The following is a 23795-nucleotide window of genomic DNA, read 5'->3' as shown; positions in this document are numbered from 1 at the left end:
CACCCCCCAACGAGTCTCCTCCAACCCCCGAACGAGTCTCCTGCACCCCGTCCCCAACGAGTCTCCTCCACCCCCCGAATGAGTCTCCTCCACCCCCCAACTAGTCTCCATCACCTCCCAACTAGTCTCCATCACCCCCTACCCACACCAAAGAACTGGGATCCCTGCGTTACCCTGATGTACTGAAAGCACACGGAGCTTTCATGGGGGGTGGAGAGCAAGAATGGGGGTAATTAGATGGGGGTGAGTGGGGGACGCGAGTAGGGGGGTCAAAACGGGGCAGAAGGGGTAGTGGGGAAGTGGAAGGGGTGTCTGACGGGGGGTTTGAGGGTGAGGTCAAGAAGGAGTGAAGGGTAAGGGGGGAGAGGAGGGGCGTTCGGGGGGGTCAAGAAGGGGGGAGGGGAAGAGGGGGAGAGGAGAGATTCTGAGAAGGGGCGGGTCCGAGAAGGGGGGGGGGGTTCCGAGAAGGAAGAGACGAGAGGGGGTGGGATGAGAGGAGGGGATGAGCGGGGGGGGGGGGTTCTGAGACGGGGGGACGGAAGGGACTGAGCGGGAAAGCTTTGAGAAATTCTGAGCGAGAAGGGGGCAGGAGGTAGTTGGGAGGTGGAGTGGGGCTAGGAGGTGGAGAAGGAGGGAGGGAGGGAGGAGGGAGTGACAGGGAGGCACGAGAAATGGTAGCACTCACCGTAACTGCTGCCAGGTATTCCCATTTGCCCAGGGAGTGGCGGAGGAGGCGGGCAACTCGCTGACGGGGAGAGAGAGGGGAAAATGAATACATCGTCACAGGGTTAATGGTACGGACAGAGGGTCGGGGGAAAGAGAGCGCAGGGGCAGAGAGTGGCAGGGAGGGCGAGGAGAGCGGGGGAGGGTGGGTGGGGAGGGTGTTGGGAGGACAGTGGGGACGAAGGGAATGGGTGATAGTGGGGGGAGATGGGGAGAGAGACGGGGTAGGAAGACAGAGAGGGAGGGAGACGGGGGGAGGGAGACTGGTGAAGGATGGACAGAGGAGACTGATGGAAGGGGAGAGGGTGGAGAGGGGTGAAGGGGGAGGGATGGACAGGGGCAGAGGGATGGTGAGGGGGAGGGGAAGGAGGCAGGGGAGATGGGGAGAGGCAGGGGAGTTGGTGCGAGGGTTAATGGGAGAAAGGAGAGGAGAGATAGGTGGGGGTAAGAGGTGTAATAGGGCAAAGAGGGCTAAGAGTGCAAGGGGGAGAGGGCGGGGGTGTGTTTGTGTGTGTGTGTTGGTGTGAGTGTGTGTGTGTGTGTGTGTATGTGTGTGTGTGTATGTCCCACCCCCCGACGAGTCTCCTCCACCCCCCCAACAAGTCTCCTCCACCCACCTCCAACGAGTCTCCTCCACCCCCCCAACCAGTTTCCTCCATCCCCCGAGTCTCCTCCACCCTCCCAACGTGTCTCCTCCACCCCTCAATGAGTCACCTCCACCCTCCAACGAGTCTCCTCCACTCCCTCCCCAACGTGTCTCCTCCACCCCTCAACGAGTCACCTCCACCCCCCAACGAGTCTCCTCCACTCCCTCCCCAACGAGTCTCTTCCACCCCCCAACGAGTCTCCTCCACCCCTCCAACGAGTCTCCACCACCCTCCCAATGAGTCTCCTCCACCCCCCAACGAGTCTCCTCCACCCCCCGAGTCTCCTCCACCCCCCAGCGAGTCTTCTCCACCCCCCCAACGAGTCTCCTGCACACCCCCAACGAGACTCCTCCACCCCCCGAGTCTGCCCCACCCCCCCAAACGAGTCTCCTCCACCCCCCAACGATTCTTCTGCACTCCCCGAGTCTCTTCCACCCCCTCCCCCACGAGTCCCCTCCACCCCCTCAACGAGTCTCCTCCACCCCCTCCCAACGAGTATCCTCCAACCCCCAACGAGTCTCCTCCACCCCCTCCCAACGAGTCTCCTCCACTCCCCCAACGAGTTTCCTCCACCCCCCCGGGTCTCCTCCAACCCCCCCAACCAGTCTCCTCCACCCTCTGCCAACGAGTCTCTTCCACCCCCCGAGTCTCCTCCACTCCCTAACAGTCTCCTCCATCCCACGAGTCTCCTCCACCCCATCAACGAGTCTCCTGCACTCGCCCAACGAGTCTCCTCCCCCCAAAGAGTCTCCTGCACCCCCCCCAACGAGTCTCTTCCACCCCCACAACGAGTCTCCTCCACCCCGCAACGAGTCCCCTTCAACCCCTCCCTAACGAGTCTCCTCCGCACCCCCAACGGGTCTCCTCCACACCCTCCCCAACGAGTCTCCTCCACCCGCCGAGTCTCCTCCACCCCCTCAATGAGTCTCCTCCACCCCCGTGTCCTCCACCCCCTCAACGAGTCTCCTCCACCCCCGAGTCTCCTCCGCCCCCCAATGAGTCTCCTCCACACCCTCCCCAATGAGTCTCCTCCACCCCCGAGTCTCCTACACCCCCTGCCAAAGAGTCTCCTCCACTCCCCCAACGAGTCTCCTCCACCCCCCAACGAGTCTCCTCCCCCCCAACGAGACTCCTCCACCCCCCAACGAGTCTCCTCCCCCCCAACGAGACTCCTCCACCCCCCAACGAGACTCCTCCGCCCCCTCCCAATGAGTTCCTCCACCCCCCGCGTCTTCTACATCCCCCCAACGAGTCTCCTCCACCCCCCCCCAACGAGTCTCCTTCACCCCTTCCCCGAAGAGTCTCCTCCACCCCCTCCTAACGAGTATCCTCCACCCCTCCAACGAGTCTCCTCCACCCCCTCCAACGAGTCTCTTCCACCCCCACTACTAGTCTCCTCTGCCCCCCCAACAAGTCTCCTCCCCCCCAACGAGACTCCTCCACCCCCCAACGAGACTCCTCCGCCCCTCCCAATGAGTCTCCTCCACCCCCCGCGTCTTCTTCATCCCCCCAACGAGTCTCCTCCACCCCCCTAACGAGTCTCCTCCATCCCGCCAACGAGTCTCCTCTAACCCCCCGAGTCTCCTCCACCCCCCGAGTCTCCTCCACCCCCCACGAGGCTCCTCCACCCCCCAACGAGTCTCCTCCACCCCGCCAACGTGTCTCCTCCACCCCGCACAACGAGTCTCCTCCACCCCCACAACGTGTCTCCTCCACCCCGCACAACGAGTCTCCTCCAACCCCTCCCCAAACCAATCAACTGGGATCCCTCCGTTACCCTGATCCACTGAAAGCACACGGAGCTTTCACGGGTGGGGGGGGAGTGAGAAGGGGGGGCGATTAGAGGGGGCGAGTTAGGAGGCGAGTAGGGAGGTCAAGAAGTGGGGGGAGGGGAAGGGGGAGAGGAGGGGGTTCGAGGGGGGGTTGAGGGAGTGGTCAAGAAGGGGGAAAGGGGAAGTGGTGGAGAGGATAGGGTTTCGAAAGGGAGGGTTTGAGGGGGGGTTCAAGGTGGTGGTCAAAGAAGGCGGGTTCCGTGAAGTGGGGTGACGAGAAGGGGAAGGCGAGAATGGGGTGAGCGGGAAAGCGGTGAGAAATGCAGGGCGAGAAGGGGGCACAAGATGGGGGCAGGAGGTAGTTGGGAGGCGGAGTGGGGCTCGGAGGTGGAGAAGGAGGGAGGGAGGGAGGAGGGAGTGACAGGGAGGCACGAGAAATGGTAGCACTCACCGTAACTGCTGCCAGGTATTCCCATTTGTCCAGCGGGTGGTGGAGGAGGCGGGCAGCTCGCTGAGGGGGAGAGAGAGGGGAAAATGAATACATCGTCACAGGGTTAATGATGCGGACAGAGGGTCGGGGGAAAGAGAGCGCAGGGGCAGAGAGTGGCAGGGAGGGTGAGGAGAGCAGGGGGAGAGGGGGTGGGGAGGGTGTTCGGAAGACAGTGGGGATGAAGGGAAGGGGTGATAGTGGGGGGAGACGGGGATGAAAGACGGGGAGGAAAACGGAGAGGGAGGGAGATGGGGGGAGGGAGACTGGTGAAGGATGGAGAGGGGAGACTGATGGAAGGGGAGAGGGTGGAGAGGGGTGAAGGGGGAGGGATGGACAGGGGCAGAGGGATGGTGAGGGGGAGAGGAAGGAGGCAGGGGAGATGGGGAGAAGCAGGGGAGTTGGTGCGAGGGTTGATGGGAGAAGGGAGAGGAGAGGTAGGTGGGGGTAAGAGGTGTAATAGGGCAAAGAGGGCTAAGAGTTCAAGGGGGAGAGGGCGGGGGTGTGTTTGTGTGTGTGTGTTTGTGTGAGTGTGTTTGTGTGAGTGTGTGAGTGTGTGTGTGTGTGTGTATGTGTGTGTGTGCGTGTGTGTGTATCCCACCTGCCGAGAGGCAAGAATCCGAGTGGCTGGAGAGGGTGCAGAAGTGATTTACGAGGATGTTTTCGGGACACGTGGGATTGAGTTATATTGACTTGATTAATCCTTCAACCCACCTACTGTCCACAACTGGACCCCGACCCACTTCTGTTAACAGCCACCCCGCATCCACCCCCCAAAGAATCTCCTCCACCCCCCGACGAGTCTCCTCCACCCCCCCAACGAGTCTCCTCCATCCCCTCAACGAGTCTCCTCCCCCAACGACTCTCCTCCACCCTCCCAACGAGTCCCCTCCACACCCCGAGTCTCCTCCACCCCCCTCCGAGTCTCCTCCACCCCCCCAACCAGTTTCCTCCACCCCCCCGAGTCTCCTCCGCCCTCCCAACGTGTCTCCTCCACCCCTCAACGAGTCACCTCCACACCCCAACGAGTCTCCTCCACTCCCTCCCCAACGAGTCTCTTCCACCCCCTCCCCAATGAGTCTCCTCCACTCCCCCAACGAGTCTCCTCGACCCCCCATCGAGTCACCTCCACCCCCCAACGAGTCTCCTCGACCCCCCATCGAGTCACCTCCACCCCCCAACGAGTCTCCTCCACCCTCCCAATGAGTTTCCTCCAACCCCTCCAACGAGTCTCTTCCACCCCCCCAACCAGTTTCCTCCACCCCCCGAGTCTCCTCCACCCTCCCAACGTGTCTCCTCCACCCCCCAATGAGTCACCTCCACCCCCCAACGAGTCTCCTCCACTCCCCCAATGAGTCACCTCCACCCCCCAACGAGTCTTCTCCACCCCTCCAACGAATCTCCACCACCCTCCCAATGAGTCTCCTCCACCCCCTCCAACGAGTCTCCTCCACTCCCTCCCCAACGAGTCTCCTCCACCCCTCCAACGAGTCTCCACCACCCTCCCAATGAGTCTCCTCCAGCCCCCTCCAACGAGTCTCCTCCACCCCCCCAACCAGTTTCCTCCACCCCCCGAGTCTCCTCCACCCTCCCAACGTGTCTCCTCCACCCCTCAACAAGTCATCTCCACCCCCCGAGTCTCCTCCACTCCCTCCCCAACGAGTCTCCTCCACCCCCGAGTCTCCTCCACCCCCCAACGAGTCTCCTCCACCCCCGAGACTCCTCCACCCCCCGAGTCTTCCCCACCCCCTGAACGAGTCTCCTCCACCCCCCCAACAATTCTTCTCCACCCCCCGAGTCTCCTCCATCCACAAACGAGTCCCCTCCCCCAACGAGTGTCCTCCACCCTCCCAACGAGTCTCCTCCATCCCCCGAGTCTCCTCCGCCCCCAGTGAGTCTCCTCCACTCCCCCAATGAGTCTCCTCCATCCCCCGAGTCTCCTCCGCCCCCGCAACGAGTCTTCTCCACTCCCGCAATGAGTCTCCTCCACCCCCCGCAACGAGTCTCCGCCTCCCCCTCCCCGAGTCACATCCACCGCCCCAACGAGTGTCCTCCACCCCCCCAATAAGTCTCCTCCACCCCCGCGCGTCTCCTCCATCACTCCAACGAGTCTCCTCCAGCCCCCAACGAGTTCCCTTCACCCCCTCCCCCACGAGTCTCCTACGCCCCCCCAACGAGTCTCCTCCACCCCACCATCGAGTCTCCTCCACCCCACCGTGAGTCTCCTCCACCCCCATCCAATGAGCCCCCTCCACCCCCTGAACGAGTCTCCTCGACCCCCCAACAAGTCTCCTCCACCCCTTCCCCAACGAGTCTCCTCCACCCTCCAACAAGTCTCCTCCAACTACCCAATGTCTCCTCCACTCCCCAACGAGTCTCCTCCACCCCTCCAACGAGTCTCCTCCACCCCCCCATCGAGTCTCCTCCACCCCCCAGTGAGTCTCCTCCACCCCCATCCAATGAGTCCCCTCCACCCCCACAACGAGTCTCCTCCACCCCCCAACGAGTCTCCTCCCCCAACGAGTCTCCTCCACCCCCCAACGAGTCTCCTCCACCACTTCCCCAACGAGTCTCCTCCACCCTCCAACAAGTCTCCTCCACCTACCCAATGAGTCTCCTCCTCTCCCCAATGAGTCTCCTCCACCCCTCCAACGAGTCTCCTCCACCCTCCCAACGAGTCTCCTCCCCCAACGAGTCTCCTCCACCCTCCCAACGAGTCCCCTCCATCCCCCGAGTCTCCTCCGCCCCCGCAACGAGTCTCCTCCACTCCTGCAATGAGTCTCCTCCACCCCCCTGCAACGAGTCTCCGCCTCCCCCTCCCCGAGTCACATCCACCGCCCCAACGAGTCTCCTCCACTCCCCCGCGTCTCCTCCATCACCCCAACGAGTCTCCTCCACCCCCCAACGAGTTCCCTTCACCCCCTCCCCCATGAGTCTCCTCCGCCCCCCCAACGAGTCCCCTCCACCCCACCATCGAATCTCCTCCACCCCACCGTGAGTCTCCTCCACCCCCATCCAATGAGTCCCCTCCACCCCCTCAACGAGTCTCCTCCACCCCCAACGAGTCTCCTCCACCCCTTCCCCAACGAGTCTCCTCCACCCTCCAACAAGTCTCCTCCAACTACCCAATGAGTCTCCTCCACTCCCCAACGAGTCTTCTCCACCCCTCCAACGAGTCTCCTCCACCCTCCCATCGAGTCTCCTCCATCCCCCGAGTCTCCTCCGCCCCCGCAACGAGTCTCCTCCACTCCCGCAATGAGTCTCCTCCACCCCCCCGCAACGAGTCTCCGCCTCCCCCTCCCCGAGTCACATCCACCGCCCCAACGAGTCTCCTCCACTCCCCCGCGTCTCCTCCATCACCCCAACGAGTCTCCTCCACCCCCCAACGAGTTCCCTTCACCCCCTCCCCCATGAGTCTCCTCCGCCCTCCCAACGAGTCCCCTCCACCCCACCATCGAATCTCCTCCACCCCACCGTGAGTCTCCTCCACCCCCATCCAATGAGTCCCCTCCACCCCCTCAACGAGTCTCCTCCACCCCCAACGAGTCTCCTCCACCCCTTCCCCAACGAGTCTCCTCCACCCTCCAACAAGTCTCCTCCAACTACCCAATGAGTCTCCGCCACTCCCCAACGAGTCTTCTCCACCCCTCCAACGAGTCTCCTCCACCCTCCCATCGAGTCTCCTCCACCCCCCAGTGAGTCTCCTCCACCCCCATCCAATGAGTCCCCTCCACCCCCACAACGAGTCTCCTCCACTCCCTCCCCAACGAGTCTCCTCCACCCCTGAGTCTCATCCACCCCCCAACGATTCTTCTCCACCCCCCGAGTCTCTTCCACCCCCTCCCCAACGAGTCTCCTCCATCCCTCCAACGAGTCTCCTCCACACCCTCCCAATGAGTCTCCTCCACCCCCCGAATGAGTCTCCTCCACCCCCTCAATGAGTCTCCCCCACCCCCCCCGAGTCTCCTCCACCCCCCGAATGAGACTCCTCCACCCCCTCAACGAGTCTCCTCCACCCCCAACGAGTCTCCTCCGCCCCACCAGCGAGTCTCCTCCACCCCTGAGTCTCATCCACCCCCCAACGATTCTTCTCCACCCCCCGAGTCTCTTCCACCCCCTCCCCAACGAGTCTCCTCCATCTCTCCAACGAGTCTCCTCCACACCCTCCCAATGAGTCTCCTCCACCCCCCGAATGAGTCTCCTCCACCCCCTCAATGAGTCTCCTCCACCCCCCCCGAGTCTCCTCCACCCCCCGAATGAGACTCCTCCACCCCCTCAACGAGTCTCCTCCACCCCCAACGAGTCCCCTCCGCCCCACCAGCGAGTCTCCTCCACCCCTGAGTCTCATCCACCCCCCAACGATTCTTCTCCACCCCCCGAGTCTCTTCCACCCCCTCCCCAACGAGTCTCCTCCATCCCTCCAACGAGTCTCCTCCACACCCTCCCAATGAGTCTCCTCCACCCCCCGAATGAGTCTCCTCCACCCCCTCAATGAGTCTCCTCCACCCCCCCGAGTCTCCTCCACCCCCCGAATGAGACTCCTCCACCCCCTCAACGAGTCTCCTCCACCCCCAACGAGTCTCCTCCGCCCCACCAGCGAGTCTCCTCCACCCTCCCAATGAGTCTCCTCCACCCCTCCAACGAGTCTCCACCACCCTCCCAACGAGTCTCCTCCAGCCCCCTCCAACGAGTCTCCTCCACCCCCCCAACCAGTTTCCTCCACCCCCGAGTCTCCTCCACCCTCCCAACGAGTCACCTCCACCTCCCAACGAGTCTCCTCCACTACCTCCCCAACGAGTCTCCTCCACCCACTCCCCAATGAGTCTCCTCCACTCCCCCAACGAGTCTCCTCCGCCCCCCGAGTCTCCTCGACCCCCCAACGAGTCACCTCCACCCCCGAACAAGTCTCCTCCACCCCTCCAACGAGTCTCCTCCGCCCCCTCCCCAACAAGTCTCCTCCACCTCCCAACGAGTCTCCTCCACTCCCCCAACGAGTCTCCTCAACCCCCCAACTAGTCACCTCCACCCCCCAACGAGTCTCCTCCACCCCTCAACGAGTCACCTCCACCCCCAACGAGTCTCCTCCACTCCCTCCCCAACGAGTCTCCTCCACTCCCCCAACGAGTCTCCTCCACCCCTCCAACGAGTCTCCACCACCCTCCCAATGAGTCTCCTCCAGCCCCCTCCAACGAGTCTTCTCCACCCGCCCAACCAGCTTCCTCCACCCCCCGAGTCTCCTCCACCCTCCCAACGTGTCTCCTCCACCCCTCAACGAGTAACCTCCACCCCCCAACGAGTCTCCTCCTCTCCCTCCTCAACGAGTCTCCTCCACTCCCTCCCCAACGAGTCTCCTCCACCCCCCAACGAGTCTCCTCCACTCCCCCAACGAGTGTCCTCTACCCCCCAACGTCACCTCCACCCCCCAACGAGTCTCCACCACCCTCCCAATGAGTTTCCTCCACCCCCCAACCAGTTTCCTCCACTCCCGAGTCTCCTCCACCCCTCAACGAGTCACCTCCACCCCCCAACGAGTCTCCTCCACTCCCTCCCCAACGAGTCTCCTCCACCCCCCAACGAATCTCCTCCACTCCCTCCCCAACGAGTCTCCTCCACCCCCCAACGAGTCTCCTCCACCCCTCCAACGAGTCTCTACCACCCTCCCAATGAGTTTCTTCCAGCCCCCTCCAACGAGTCTCCTCCACCCGCCCAACCAGTTTCCTCCACCTCCCGAGTCTCCTCCACCCTCGCAACGTGTCTCCTCCACCCCTCAACGAGTCACCTCCACCCCCCAACGAGTCTCCTCCACTCCCTCCCCAACGAGTCTCCTCCACCCCCGAGTCTCATCCACCCCCCAACGATTCTTCTCCACCCCCCGAGTCTCTTCCATCCCCTCCCCAACGAGTCTCCTCCACCCCTCCAACGAGTCTCCTCCACACCCTCCCAACGAGTCTCCTCCACCCCCGAATGAGTCTCCTCCACCCCCTCAATGAGTCTCCTCCACCCCCCCGAGTCTCCTCCACCCCCCGAATGAGTCTCCTCCACCCCCTCAACGAGTCTCCTCCACCCCCAACGAGTCTCCTCCGCCCCACCAGCGAGTCTCCTCCACCCTCCCAATGAGTCTCTTCCGCCCCCCCAACGAGTCACCTCCACCCCCCAACGAGTCTCCTCCACTCCCTCCCCAACGATTCTCCTCCACCTCCCAACGAGTCTCCTCCACCCCTCCAACGAGTCTCCACCACCCTCCCAATGAGTCTCCTCCAGCCCCCTCCAACGAGTCTCCTCCACCCCCCAACCAGTTTCCTCCACCCCCGAGTCTCATCCACCCTCCCAACGTGTCTCCTCCACCCCTCAACGAGTCACCTCCACCCCCCAACGAGTCTCCTCCACTCCCTCCCCGAGTCTCCTCCACCCCCCAACGAGTCTCCTCCACTCCCTCCCCAACGAGTCTCCTCCACCCCCAACGAGTCTCCTCCACTCCCGAGTCTCCTCCACCCCCCAACGAGTCTCCTCGACCCCCCAACGTCACCTCCACCCCCGAACGAGTCTCCTCAACCCCTCCAACGAGTCTCCACCACCCTCCCAATGAGTCTCCTCCACCCCCCTCCAACGAGTTTCCTCCACCCCCCCAACCAGTTTCCTCCACCCCCCGAGTCTCCTCCACCCCTCAACGAGTCACCTCCACCCCCCAACGAGTCTCCTCCACTCCCTCCCCAACGAGTCTCCTCCACCCCCCAACGAATCTCCTCCACTCCCTCCCCAACGAGTCTCCTCCACCCCCCAACGAGTCTCCTCCACCCCTCCAACGAGTCTCTACCACCCACCCAATGAGTCTCCTCCAGCCCCCTCCAACGAGTCTCCTCCACCCGCCCAACCAGTTTCCTCCACACCCTCCCAACGAGTCTCCTCCACCCCCCGAATGAGTCTCCTCCACCCCCTCAACGAGTCTCCTCCACCCCCAACGAGTCTCCTCCAGCCCCTCCCAAACCAAACATCTGGGATCCCTCCATTACCCTGCTCCACTGAAAGCGCACGAAGCTTTCATGGGGTGGGGGAGAGCAAGAAGGTGGGCAATTAGAGGGGGTGAGATGGGGGGCGTGATTTAGGGGGGTCAAGAAGGGGGAAAGGGGAAGAGAGGGAGAGGAGGGGGTATATGAGGGGGACTATTGGGGGCACGAGAGGGGGAGACGAGAGGTGGCGGATGAGAGGAGGGCGTGAGTTGGGGGTCATAAAGGAGGGAAGGGGAAGGGGAGAGGAGGGGGGATAGGAGGGGGGACGAGTGGGGGGATGAGAGGGGGGACGAGGGATGGGCGAGGGGGGACGAGGTAGGTGACAAGGTGGGGGATGAGAGGGGGGATGAGAGAGGGGTCGAGAGGGGTGGACGAGAGGTGGGGACGAGAGGGGGGATGAGAGAGGGGACGAGAGGGGTGGACGAGAGGGGTGGAAGAGAGGTGGGGACGAGAGGGGGGATGAGAGAGGGGACGAGAGGGGTGGATGAGAGGTGGGGACGAGAGGGGGGCTGAGAGGAGGGCAAGATTTGGGGGAATGAGAGGGGGCATCAACAGGGGCGTCAAGAGGGGGGTGAGCGGGAAGGCGGTGAGAAATTTGGGGCAAGAAGGGGGCGGGAGGTAGTTGGGAGGCGGAGTGGGGCTAGGAGGTGGAGAAGGAGGGAGGGAGGGAGGAGGGAGTGACAGGGAGGCACGAGAAATGGTAGCACTCACCGTAACTGCTGCCAACTATTCCCATTCGTCCAGGGGGTGGCGCAGGAGGCGGGCAACTCGCTGAGGGGGAGAGAGAGGGGAAAATGAATATATCGTCACAGGGTTAATGGTACGGACAGAGGGTCGGGGGAAAGAGAGCGCAGGGGCAGAGAGTGGCAGGGAGGGCGAGGAGAGCAGGGGGAGGGTGGGTGGGGAGGGTGTTGGGAGGACAGTGGGGACGAAGGGAAAGGGTGATGGTGGGAGGAGACGGGGGAGGGAGCCTGGTGGGGGGAAGGGAGACTGGGGGGAGGAGATGGGTGAAGGATGGACAGGGGCAGAGGGATGGTGAAGGGTTGGGAGAAGGAGGCAAGGGAGGTGGGAGGAGAGGGAGGAGAGATGGGGAGAGACAGGTGTGATGGGGAGAGGGGGAGGGAGGTGTGATGGAGAGAGAGAGGGTAAATGGGTGAAAGGGAGGGGAGTTGGGGGAGACTGGAGGGGAGGGGTGAGGGTTAATGGGAGAAGGGAGAGGGGAGGTAAGTGGTTGTAAGAGGTGTAACAGGGCAAAGAGGGCTAAGAGGGCGAGGGGGAGAGTGCGAGGGGGAGAGTGCGATGGAGGAGAGGGTGAGGGGGAGGGCGAGGGGGGTTGGGGGGGAGAGAGACGGGAGAGGAAAACGGAGAGGGAGGGAGACGGGGGGAGGGAGACTGGTGAAGGATGGAGAGAGGAGACTGGTGGAAGGGGGAGAGGGTGGAGAGGGGTGAAGGGGGAGGGATGGACAGGGGCAGAGGGATGGTGAGCGGGAGGGGAAGGAGGCAGGGGAGATGGCAGAGAGGGAGGTGTGATGTGGAGAGGGAGGAGAGGGGGTGAGGGTTGATGGGAGAAGAGAAAGAGGAGGTAAGAGGTGTAATAGGGCAAAGAGGGCTAAGAGGGTGAAGGGGTGAAGAGTGCGAATGTGTGCGTGTGTGAGAGTGTGTGTGTGTGTGAGTGTGTGAGTGTGTGAGTGTGTGTGTGTGTGTGTGAATGTGAGTGTGTGAGTGTGTGAGTGTGTGTGAGTGTGAGTCTGAGTGTGTGTGTGAGTGTGTGAGTGTGTGTGTGTGAGAGAGTGAGTGTGTGTGTGTGTGAGAGAGTGACTGTGTGTGTGTGTGTGAGTGTGTGTGTGTGTGAGAGAGAGTGAGTGTGTGTGTGTGTGAGAGAGTGAGTGTGTGTGTATGTGTGTGTCTGTGTGTGAGTGTGAGTGTGAGTGTGTGTGTGTGTGTGTGAGTGTGTGTGTGAGTGTGTGTGTGTGTGAGTGTGTGTGTGACAGAGTGAGTGTGTGTGTGTGTGAGAGAGAGTGAGTGTGTGTGTGTGTATGTGTGAGTGTGTGTGTGACAGAGTGAGTGTGTGTGTGTGTGAGAGAGTGAGTGTGTGTGTGTGTATGTGTGAGTGTGTGTGTGACAGAGTGAGTGTGTGTGTGTGTGAGAGAGTGAGTGTGTGTGTGTGTATGTGTGTCTGTGTGTGAGTGTGAGTGTGTGTGTGTGTGTGTGTGTGTGTGTGAGTGTGTGTGTGACAGAGTGAGTGTGTGTGTGTGTGTGAGAGAGTGAGTGTGTGTGTGTGTATGTGTGTCTGTGTGTGAGTGTGAGTGTGTGTGTGTGAGTGTGTGTGTGTGTGAGAGAGAGTGAGTGTGTGTGTGTGTGAGAGAGTGAGTGTGTGTGTATGTGTGTGTCTGTGTGTGAGTGTGAGTGTGAGTGTGTGTGTGTGTGTGAGTGTGTGTGTGAGTGTGTGTGTGTGTGAGTGTGTGTGTGACAGAGTGAGTGTGTGTGTGTGTGTGAGAGAGTGAGTGTGTGTGTGTGTATGTGTGAGTGTGTGTGTGACAGAGTGAGTGTGTGTGTGTGTGAGAGAGTGAGTGTGTGTGTGTGTATGTGTGAGTGTGTGTGTGACAGAGTGAGTGTGTGTGTGTGTGAGAGAGTGAGTGTGTGTGTGTGTATGTGTGTCTGTGTGTGAGTGTGAGTGTGTGTGTGTGTGTGTGTGTGTGTGAGTGTGTGTGTGACAGAGTGAGTGTGTGTGTGTGTGTGAGAGAGTGAGTGTGTGTGTGTGTATGTGTGTCTGTGTGTGAGTGTGAGTGTGAGTGTGTGTGTGTGTGTGTGTGTGTGTGTGTGTCTGAGTGAGTGAGTGTGTGAGAGGGAGTGTGAGTGTGTGTGTGTGTGTGTGTGTGTGTGTGTGTGTGTGTGCTCATTCGTTCAGTTTTGGTCACCCTGCCGAGAGGCAAGAATCCGAGTGGCTGGAGAGGGTGCAGAAGTGATTTACGAGGATGTTTTCGGGACACGAGACATTGAGTTATATTGACTTGATTAATCCTTCAATCCACCTACTGTCCACAACTGGACCCCGACCCACTTCTGTTAACAGCCACCCCGCATCCACCCCCCAAAGAGTCTCCTCCACCCCCCGACGAGTCTCCTCCACCCCCCCAACGAGTCTCCTCCATCCCCTCAACGAGTCACCTCCACCCCCCAACGAGTCTCCTCCACTCCCTCCCCAACGAGTCTCCTCTACCTCCCAACGAGTATCCACCACCCTCCCAATGAGTCTCCTCGAGCCCCCTCCAATGAGTCTCTTCCACCCCCACCAACCAGTTTCCTCCAACCCCCGAGTCTCCTCCACCCTCCCAATGTGTCTCCTCCACCCCTCAACGAGTCACCTCCACCCCCAACGAGTCTCCTCCACTCCCTCCCCAACGAGTCTCCTCCACCCCCTCCCCAACGAGTCTCCTCCAGTCCCCCAACGAGTCTCCTCTGCCCCCCGAGTCTCCTCGACCCCCCAACGAGTCTCCTCGACCCCACAACGAGTCACCTCCAACCCCCAACGAGTCTCCTCCACACCTAACCAGTTTCCTCCACCCCCGAGTCTTCTCCACCCTCCCAACGTGTCTCCTCCACCCCTCAACGAGTCACCTCCAACCCCCAATGAGTCTCCTCCACTCCCTCCCCAACGAGTCTCCTCCGCCGCCTCCCCAACGAGTCTCCTCCACCCCCCCGAGTCTCCTCCACCCCCCCAACCAGTTTCCTCCACCCCCCGAGTCTCCTCCGCCCTCCCAACGAGTCTCCACCACCCTCCCAATGAGTCTCCTCCAGCCCCCTCCAACGAGTCTCCTCCACCCCCCCAACCAGTTTCCTCCACCCTCCCAACGTGTCTACTCCACCCCTCAACGATTCACCTCCACCCCCGAGACTCCTCCACTCCCTCCCCAACGAGTCTCTTCCACCCCCTCCTCAATGAGTCTCCTCCACTCCCCCAACGAGTCTCCTCGACCCCCCAACGAGTCACCTCCACCCCCCAACGAGTCTCCTCCACCCCTCCAACGAGTCTCCACCCCTTCCAACGAGTCTCCTCCACCCCCCAACCAGTTTCCTCCACCCCCCGAGTCTCCTCCACCCCCCAACGTGTCTCCTCCACCCCTCAACGAGTCACCTCCACCCCCCAACGAGTCTCCTCCACTCCCTCCCCAACGAGTCTCCTCCACCTCCCAACGAGTCTCCTCCACCCCTCCAACGAGTATCCACCACCCTCCCAATGAGTCTCCTCGAGCCCCCTCCAACGAGTCTCTTCCACCCCCACCAACCAGTTTCCTCCAACCCCCGAGTCTCCTCCACCCTCCCAACGAGTCACCTCCACCCCCCAACGAGTCACCTCCACCCCCAACGAGTCTCCTCCACTCCCTCCCCAACGAGTCTCCAACCCCTCCAACGAGTCTCCTCCACCCCTAACCAGTTTCCTCCACCCCCGAGTCTTCTCCACCCTCCCAACGTGTCTCCTCCACCCCTCAACGAGTCACCTCCACCCCCCAACGAGTCTCCTCCACTCCCTCCCCAACGAGTCTCCTCCGCCGCCTCCCCAACGAGTCTCCTCCACCCCCCCGAGTCTCCTCCACTCCCCAACGAGTCTCCTCCACTCCCCCAACGAGTCTCCTCGACCCCCCAACTAGTCACCTCCACCACACAACGAGTCTCCTCCACCCCTCCAACGAGTCTCCACCACCCTCCCAACGTGTCTCCTCCACCCCCCAACGAGTCTCCTCCACTCCCCCAACGAGTCTCCTCCTCCCCCTCCCCGCGTCACATCCACCGCCCCAACGAGTCTCCTCCGCCCCCCCAGCGAGTCTCCTCCACCCCCCCGCGTCTCCTCCATCACCCCAATGAGTCTCCTCCACCCCCCAACGAGTTCCCTTCACCCCCTCCCCAACGAGTCTCCTCCGCCCCCCAGCGAGTCTCCTCCACCCCACCATCGAGTCTCCTCCACCCAACCGTGAGTCTCCTCCACCCCCATCCAATGAGTCCCCTCCACCCCCTCAATGAGTCTCCTCCACCCCCCAACGAGTCTCCTCCACCCCTTCCCCAACGAGTCTCCTCCACCCTCCAACAAGTCTCCTCCACCTACCCAATGAGTCTCCTCAACCCCTCCAATGTGTCTCCTCCACCCTCCCAACGAGTCTCCTCCACCCCTCCAACGAGTCTCCTCCACCCCCCCAACGAGTCTCCTCCACCCCCTCCCCAGAGTCTCCTCCACTCCCCCATCAAGTCTCCTCCACCCCCCTGAGTCTCCTCCACCCCCCAACGAGTCTCCTCCACACCCCCAACCAGTTTCCTCCACCCCCCGAGTCTCCTCCACCCTCCCAACGTGTCTCCTCCACCCCCCAACGAGTCTCCTCCACTCCCCCAATGAGTCTCCTCCACCCCCTCCCCAGAGTCTCCTCCACTCCCCCATCAAGTCTCCTCCACCCCCCTGAGTCTCCTCCACCCCCCAACGAGTCTCCTCCACCCCACAACGAGTCTCCTCCACCCCCCTCCAACGAGTCTCCTCCACCCCCTCCAACGAGTCTCCTCCACCCCCCAACGAGTCTCCTCCACCCCCCTCCAACGAGTCTCCTCCACCCCCCAACCAGTTTCCTCCCCCCCGAGTCTCCTCCACCCTCCCAACGTGTCTCCTCCACCCCTCAACGAGTCACCTCCACCCCCCAACGAGTCTCCTCCACTCCCTCCCCAACGAGTCTCCTCCACCTCCCAACGAGTCTCCTCCACCCCTCCAACGAGTATCCACCACCCTCCCAATGAGTCTCCTCCAGCCCCCTCCAACGAGTCTCTTCCACCCCCCCAACCAGTTTCCTCCACCCCCCGAGTCTCCTCCACCCTCCCAACGAGTGACCTCCACCCCCCAACGAGTCTCCTCCACTCCCTCCCCAACGAGTCTCCTCCACTCCCGAGTCTCCTCCACCCCCCAACGAGTCCCCTCCACCCCCCAACGAGTCTCCTCGACCCCCCAACGGCACCTCCACCCCCCAACGAGTCTCATCCACCCCTCCAACGAGTCTCCACCACCCTCCCAATGAGTCTCCTCCACCCCACTCCAACGAGTTTCCTCCACCCCCCCAACCAGTTTCCTCCACTCCCGAGTCTCCTCCACCCCTCAACGAGTCACTTCCACCCCCCAACGAGTCTCCTCCACTCCCTCCCGAATGGGTCTCCTCCACCCCCCAACGACTCTCCTCCACTCCCTCCCCAACGAGTCTCCTCCACCCCCCAACGAATCTCCTCCACTCCCTCCCCAACGAGTCTCCTCCACCCCCCAACGAGTCTCCTCCACCCCTCCAACGAGTCTCTACCACCCTCCCAATGAGTTTCTTCCAGCCCCCTCCAACGAGTCTCCTCCACCCGCCCAACCAGTTTCCTCCACCTCCCGAGTCTCCTCCACCCTCGCAACGTGTCTCCTCCACCCCTCAACGAGTCACCTCCACCCCCCAACGAGTCTCCTCCACTCCCTCCCCAACGAGTCTCCTCCACCCCCGAGTCTCATCCACCCCCCAACGATTCTTCTCCACCCCCCGAGTCTCTTCCATCCCCTCCCCAACGAGTCTCCTCCACCCCTCCAACGAGTCTCCTCCACACCCTCCCAACGAGTCTCCTCCACCCCCGAATGAGTCTCCTCCACCCCCTCAATGAGTCTCCTCCACCCCCCCGAGTCTCCTCCACCCCCCGAATGAGTCTCCTCCACCCCCTCAACGAGTCTCCTCCACCCCCAACGAGTCTCCTCCGCCCCACCAGCGAGTCTCCTCCACCCTCCCAATGAGTCTCTTCCGCCCCCCCAACGAGTCACCTCCACCCCCCAACGAGTCTCCTCCACTCCCTCCCCAACGATTCTCCTCCACCTCCCAACGAGTCTCCTCCACCCCTCCAACGAGTCTCCACCACCCTCCCAATGAGTCTCCTCCAGCCCCCTCCAACGAGTCTCCTCCACCCCCCAACCAGTTTCCTCCACCCCCGAGTCTCATCCACCCTCCCAACGTGTCTCCTCCACCCCTCAACGAGTCACCTCCACCCCCCAACGAGTCTCCTCCACTCCCTCCCCGAGTCTCCTCCACCCCCCAACGAGTCTCCTCCACTCCCTCCCCAACGAGTCTCCTCCACCCCCAACGAGTCTCCTCCACTCCCGAGTCTCCTCCACCCCCCAACGAGTCTCCTCGACCCCCCAACGTCACCTCCACCCCCGAACGAGTCTCCTCAACCCCTCCAACGAGTCTCCACCACCCTCCCAATGAGTCTCCTCCACCCCCCTCCAACGAGTTTCCTCCACCCCCCCAACCAGTTTCCTCCACCCCCCGAGTCTCCTCCACCCCTCAACGAGTCACCTCCACCCCCCAACGAGTCTCCTCCACTCCCTCCCCAACGAGTCTCCTCCACCCCCCAACGAATCTCCTCCACTCCCTCCCCAACGAGTCTCCTCCACCCCCCAACGAGTCTCCTCCACCCCTCCAACGAGTCTCTACCACCCTCCCAATGAGTCTCCTCCAGCCCCCTCCAACGAGTCTCCTCCACCCGCCCAACCAGTTTCCTCCACACCCTCCCAACGAGTCTCCTCCACCCCCCGAATGAGTCTCCTCCACCCCCTCAACGAGTCTCCTCCAGCCCCTCCCAAACCAAACATCTGGGATCCCTCCATTACCCTGCTCCACTGAAAGCGCACGAAGCTTTCATGGGGTGGGGGAGAGCAAGAAGGTGGGCAATTAGAGGGGGTGAGATGGGGGGCGTGATTTAGGGGGGTCAAGAAGGGGGAAAGGGGAAGAGAGGGAGAGGAGGGGGTATATGAGGGGGACTATTGGGGGCACGAGAGGGGGAGACGAGAGGTGGCGGATGAGAGGAGGGCGTGAGTTGGGGGTCATAAAGGAGGGAAGGGGAAGGGGAGAGGAGGGGGGATAGGAGGGGGGACGAGTGGGGGGATGAGAGGGGGGACGAGGGATGGGCGAGGGGGGACGAGGTAGGTGACAAGGTGGGGGATGAGAGGGGGGATGAGAGAGGGGTCGAGAGGGGTGGACGAGAGGTGGGGACGAGAGGGGGGATGAGAGAGGGGACGAGAGGGGTGGACGAGAGGGGTGGAAGAGAGGTGGGGACGAGAGGGGGGATGAGAGAGGGGACGAGAGGGGTGGATGAGAGGTGGGGACGAGAGGGGGGCTGAGAGGAGGGCAAGATTTGGGGGAATGAGAGGGGGCATCAACAGGGGCGTCAAGAGGGGGGTGAGCGGGAAGGCGGTGAGAAATTTGGGGCAAGAAGGGGGCGGGAGGTAGTTGGGAGGCGGAGTGGGGCTAGGAGGTGGAGAAGGAGGGAGGGAGGGAGGAGGGAGTGACAGGGAGGCACGAGAAATGGTAGCACTCACCGTAACTGCTGCCAACTATTCCCATTCGTCCAGGGGGTGGCGCAGGAGGCGGGCAACTCGCTGAGGGGGAGAGAGAGGGGAAAATGAATACATCGTCACAGGGTTAATGGTACGGACAGAGGGTCGGGGGAAAGAGAGCGCAGGGGCAGAGAGTGGCAGGGAGGGCGAGGAGAGCAGGGGGAGGGTGGGTGGGGAGGGTGTTGGGAGGACAGTGGGGACGAAGGGAAAGGGTGATGGTGGGAGGAGACGGGGGAGGGAGCCTGGTGGGGGGAAGGGAGACTGGGGGGAGGAGATGGGTGAAGGATGGACAGGGGCAGAGGGATGGTGAAGGGTTGGGAGAAGGAGGCAAGGGAGGTGGGAGGAGAGGGAGGAGAGTGGGGAGAGACAGGTGTGATGGGGAGAGGGGGAGGGAGGTGTGATGGAGAGAGAGAGGGTAAATGGGTGAAAGGGAGGGGAGTTGGGGGAGACTGGAGGGGAGGGGTGAGGGTTAATGGGAGAAGGGAGAGGGGAGGTAAGTGGTTGTAAGAGGTGTAACAGGGCAAAGAGGGCTAAGAGGGCGAGGGGGAGAGTGCGAGGGGGAGAGTGCGATGGAGGAGAGGGTGAGGGGGAGGGCGAGGGGGGTTGGGGGGGAGAGAGACGGGAGAGGAAAACGGAGAGGGAGGGAGACGGGGGGAGGGAGACTGGTGAAGGATGGAGAGAGGAGACTGGTGGAAGGGGGAGAGGGTGGAGAGGGGTGAAGGGGGAGGGATGGACAGGGGCAGAGGGATGGTGAGCGGGAGGGGAAGGAGGCAGGGGAGATGGCAGAGAGGGAGGTGTGATGTGGAGAGGGAGGAGAGGGGGTGAGGGTTGATGGGAGAAGGGAAAGAGGAGGTAAGAGGTGTAATAGGGCAAAGAGGGCTAAGAGGGTGAAGGGGTGAAGAGTGCGAATGTGTGCGTGTGTGAGAGTGTGTGTGTGTGTGAGTGTGTGAGTGTGTGAGTGTGTGTGTGTGTGTGTGAATGTGAGTGTGTGAGTGTGTGAGTGTGTGTGAGTGTGAGTCTGAGTGTGTGTGTGAGTGTGTGAGTGTGTGTGTGTGAGAGAGTGAGTGTGTGTGTGTGTGAGAGAGTGACTGTGTGTGTGTGTGTGAGTGTGTGTGTGTGTGAGAGAGAGTGAGTGTGTGTGTGTGTGAGAGAGTGAGTGTGTGTGTATGTGTGTGTCTGTGTGTGAGTGTGAGTGTGAGTGTGTGTGTGTGTGTGAGTGTGTGTGTGAGTGTGTGTGTGTGTGAGTGTGTGTGTGACAGAGTGAGTGTGTGTGTGTGTGTGAGAGAGTGAGTGTGTGTGTGTGTATGTGTGAGTGTGTGTGTGACAGAGTGAGTGTGTGTGTGTGTGAGAGAGTGAGTGTGTGTGTGTGTATGTGTGAGTGTGTGTGTGACAGAGTGAGTGTGTGTGTGTGTGAGAGAGTGAGTGTGTGTGTGTGTATGTGTGTCTGTGTGTGAGTGTGAGTGTGTGTGTGTGTGTGTGTGTGTGTGTGAGTGTGTGTGTGACAGAGTGAGTGTGTGTGTGTGTGTGAGAGAGTGAGTGTGTGTGTGTGTATGTGTGTCTGTGTGTGAGTGTGAGTGTGAGTGTGTGTGTGTGTGTGTGTGTGAGTGTGTGTCTGAGTGAGTGAGTGTGTGAGAGGGAGTGTGAGTGTGTGTGTGTGTGTGTGTGTGTGTGTGTGTGTGTGTGTGCTCATTCGTTCAGTTTTGGTCACCCTGCCGAGAGGCAAGAATCCGAGTGGCTGGAGAGGGTGCAGAAGTGATTTACGAGGATGTTTTCGGGACACGAGACATTGAGTTATATTGACTTGATTAATCCTTCAATCCACCTACTGTCCACAACTGGACCCCGACCCACTTCTGTTAACAGCCACCCCGCATCCACCCCCCAAAGAGTCTCCTCCACCCCCCGACGAGTCTCCTCCACCCCCCCAACGAGTCTCCTCCATCCCCTCAACGAGTCACCTCCACCCCCCAACGAGTCTCCTCCACTCCCTCCCCAACGAGTCTCCTCTACCTCCCAACGAGTATCCACCACCCTCCCAATGAGTCTCCTCGAGCCCCCTCCAATGAGTCTCTTCCACCCCCACCAACCAGTTTCCTCCAACCCCCGAGTCTCCTCCACCCTCCCAATGTGTCTCCTCCACCCCTCAACGAGTCACCTCCACCCCCAACGAGTCTCCTCCACTCCCTCCCCAACGAGTCTCCTCCACCCCCTCCCCAACGAGTCTCCTCCAGTCCCCCAACGAGTCTCCTCTGCCCCCCGAGTCTCCTCGACCCCCCAACGAGTCTCCTCGACCCCACAACGAGTCACCTCCAACCCCCAACGAGTCTCCTCCACACCTAACCAGTTTCCTCCACCCCCGAGTCTTCTCCACCCTCCCAACGTGTCTCCTCCACCCCTCAACGAGTCACCTCCAACCCCCAATGAGTCTCCTCCACTCCCTCCCCAACGAGTCTCCTCCGCCGCCTCCCCAACGAGTCTCCTCCACCCCCCCGAGTCTCCTCCACCCCCCCAACCAGTTTCCTCCACCCCCCGAGTCTCCTCCGCCCTCCCAACGAGTCTCCACCACCCTCCCAATGAGTCTCCTCCAGCCCCCTCCAACGAGTCTCCTCCACCCCCCCAACCAGTTTCCTCCACCCTCCCAACGTGTCTACTCCACCCCTCAACGATTCACCTCCACCCCCGAGACTCCTCCACTCCCTCCCCAACGAGTCTCTTCCACCCCCTCCTCAATGAGTCTCCTCCACTCCCCCAACGAGTCTCCTCGACCCCCCAACGAGTCACCTCCACCCCCCAACGAGTCTCCTCCACCCCTCCAACGAGTCTCCACCCCTTCCAACGAGTCTCCTCCACCCCCCAACCAGTTTCCTCCACCCCCCGAGTCTCCTCCACCCCCCAACGTGTCTCCTCCACCCCTCAACGAGTCACCTCCACCCCCCAACGAGTCTCCTCCACTCCCTCCCCAACGAGTCTCCTCCACCTCCCAACGAGTCTCCTCCACCCCTCCAACGAGTATCCACCACCCTCCCAATGAGTCTCCTCGAGCCCCCTCCAACGAGTCTCTTCCACCCCCACCAACCAGTTTCCTCCAACCCCCGAGTCTCCTCCACCCTCCCAACGAGTCACCTCCACCCCCCAACGAGTCACCTCCACCCCCAACGAGTCTCCTCCACTCCCTCCCCAACGAGTCTCCAACCCCTCCAACGAGTCTCCTCCACCCCTAACCAGTTTCCTCCACCCCCGAGTCTTCTCCACCCTCCCAACGTGTCTCCTCCACCCCTCAACGAGTCACCTCCACCCCCCAACGAGTCTCCTCCACTCCCTCCCCAACGAGTCTCCTCCGCCGCCTCCCCAACGAGTCTCCTCCACCCCCCCGAGTCTCCTCCACTCCCCAACGAGTCTCCTCCACTCCCCCAACGAGTCTCCTCGACCCCCCAACTAGTCACCTCCACCACACAACGAGTCTCCTCCACCCCTCCAACGAGTCTCCACCACCCTCCCAACGTGTCTCCTCCACCCCCCAACGAGTCTCCTCCACTCCCCCAACGAGTCTCCTCCTCCCCCTCCCCGCGTCACATCCACCGCCCCAACGAGTCTCCTCCGCCCCCCCAGCGAGTCTCCTCCACCCCCCCGCGTCTCCTCCATCACCCCAATGAGTCTCCTCCACCCCCCAACGAGTTCCCTTCACCCCCTCCCCAACGAGTCTCCTCCGCCCCCCAGCGAGTCTCCTCCACCCCACCATCGAGTCTCCTCCACCCAACCGTGAGTCTCCTCCACCCCCATCCAATGAGTCCCCTCCACCCCCTCAATGAGTCTCCTCCACCCCCCAACGAGTCTCCTCCACCCCTTCCCCAACGAGTCTCCTCCACCCTCCAACAAGTCTCCTCCACCTACCCAATGAGTCTCCTCAACCCCTCCAATGTGTCTCCTCCACCCTCCCAACGAGTCTCCTCCACCCCTCCAACGAGTCTCCTCCACCCCCCCAACGAGTCTCCTCCACCCCCTCCCCAGAGTCTCCTCCACTCCCCCATCAAGTCTCCTCCACCCCCCTGAGTCTCCTCCACCCCCCAACGAGTCTCCTCCACACCCCCAACCAGTTTCCTCCACCCCCCGAGTCTCCTCCACCCTCCCAACGTGTCTCCTCCACCCCCCAACGAGTCTCCTCCACTCCCCCAATGAGTCTCCTCCACCCCCTCCCCAGAGTCTCCTCCACTCCCCCATCAAGTCTCCTCCACCCCCCTGAGTCTCCTCCACCCCCCAACGAGTCTCCTCCACCCCACAACGAGTCTCCTCCACCCCCCTCCAACGAGTCTCCTCCACCCCCTCCAACGAGTCTCCTCCACCCCCCAACGAGTCTCCTCCACCCCCCTCCAACGAGTCTCCTCCACCCCCCAACCAGTTTCCTCCCCCCCGAGTCTCCTCCACCCTCCCAACGTGTCTCCTCCACCCCTCAACGAGTCACCTCCACCCCCCAACGAGTCTCCTCCACTCCCTCCCCAACGAGTCTCCTCCACCTCCCAACGAGTCTCCTCCACCCCTCCAACGAGTATCCACCACCCTCCCAATGAGTCTCCTCCAGCCCCCTCCAACGAGTCTCTTCCACCCCCCCAACCAGTTTCCTCCACCCCCCGAGTCTCCTCCACCCTCCCAACGAGTGACCTCCACCCCCCAACGAGTCTCCTCCACTCCCTCCCCAACGAGTCTCCTCCACTCCCGAGTCTCCTCCACCCCCCAACGAGTCCCCTCCACCCCCCAACGAGTCTCCTCGACCCCCCA

General features: G+C 62.1%; 1 protein-coding gene across 1 annotated transcript in view; it reads right to left on the bottom strand.

Moving 5' to 3' along the window:
* Positions 1-23795, bottom strand: part of LOC134341238 (von Willebrand factor A domain-containing protein 5A-like) — a gene marked incomplete at its 3' end in the record, with an annotated part of 69042 nt that overhangs the window by 4755 nt on the left and 40492 nt on the right. Inside the window, exons 17-20 of the mRNA XM_063039086.1 lie at positions 19005-19064; positions 11348-11407; positions 3594-3653; positions 686-745 (exon numbers count right to left, since the gene is read on the bottom strand). Coding sequence (XP_062895156.1) covers positions 686-745; positions 3594-3653; positions 11348-11407; positions 19005-19064 — 240 coding nt within the window. The remainder of the gene's footprint in view (positions 1-685; positions 746-3593; positions 3654-11347; positions 11408-19004; positions 19065-23795) is intronic.

The sequence above is a fragment of the Mobula hypostoma genome (genome assembly GCF_963921235.1).
Source record: "Mobula hypostoma chromosome 10 unlocalized genomic scaffold, sMobHyp1.1 SUPER_10_unloc_1, whole genome shotgun sequence".
NCBI classification, from domain to species: domain Eukaryota; kingdom Metazoa; phylum Chordata; class Chondrichthyes; order Myliobatiformes; family Myliobatidae; genus Mobula; species Mobula hypostoma.
This window is presented reverse-complemented; position numbering and strand designations above follow the sequence as displayed.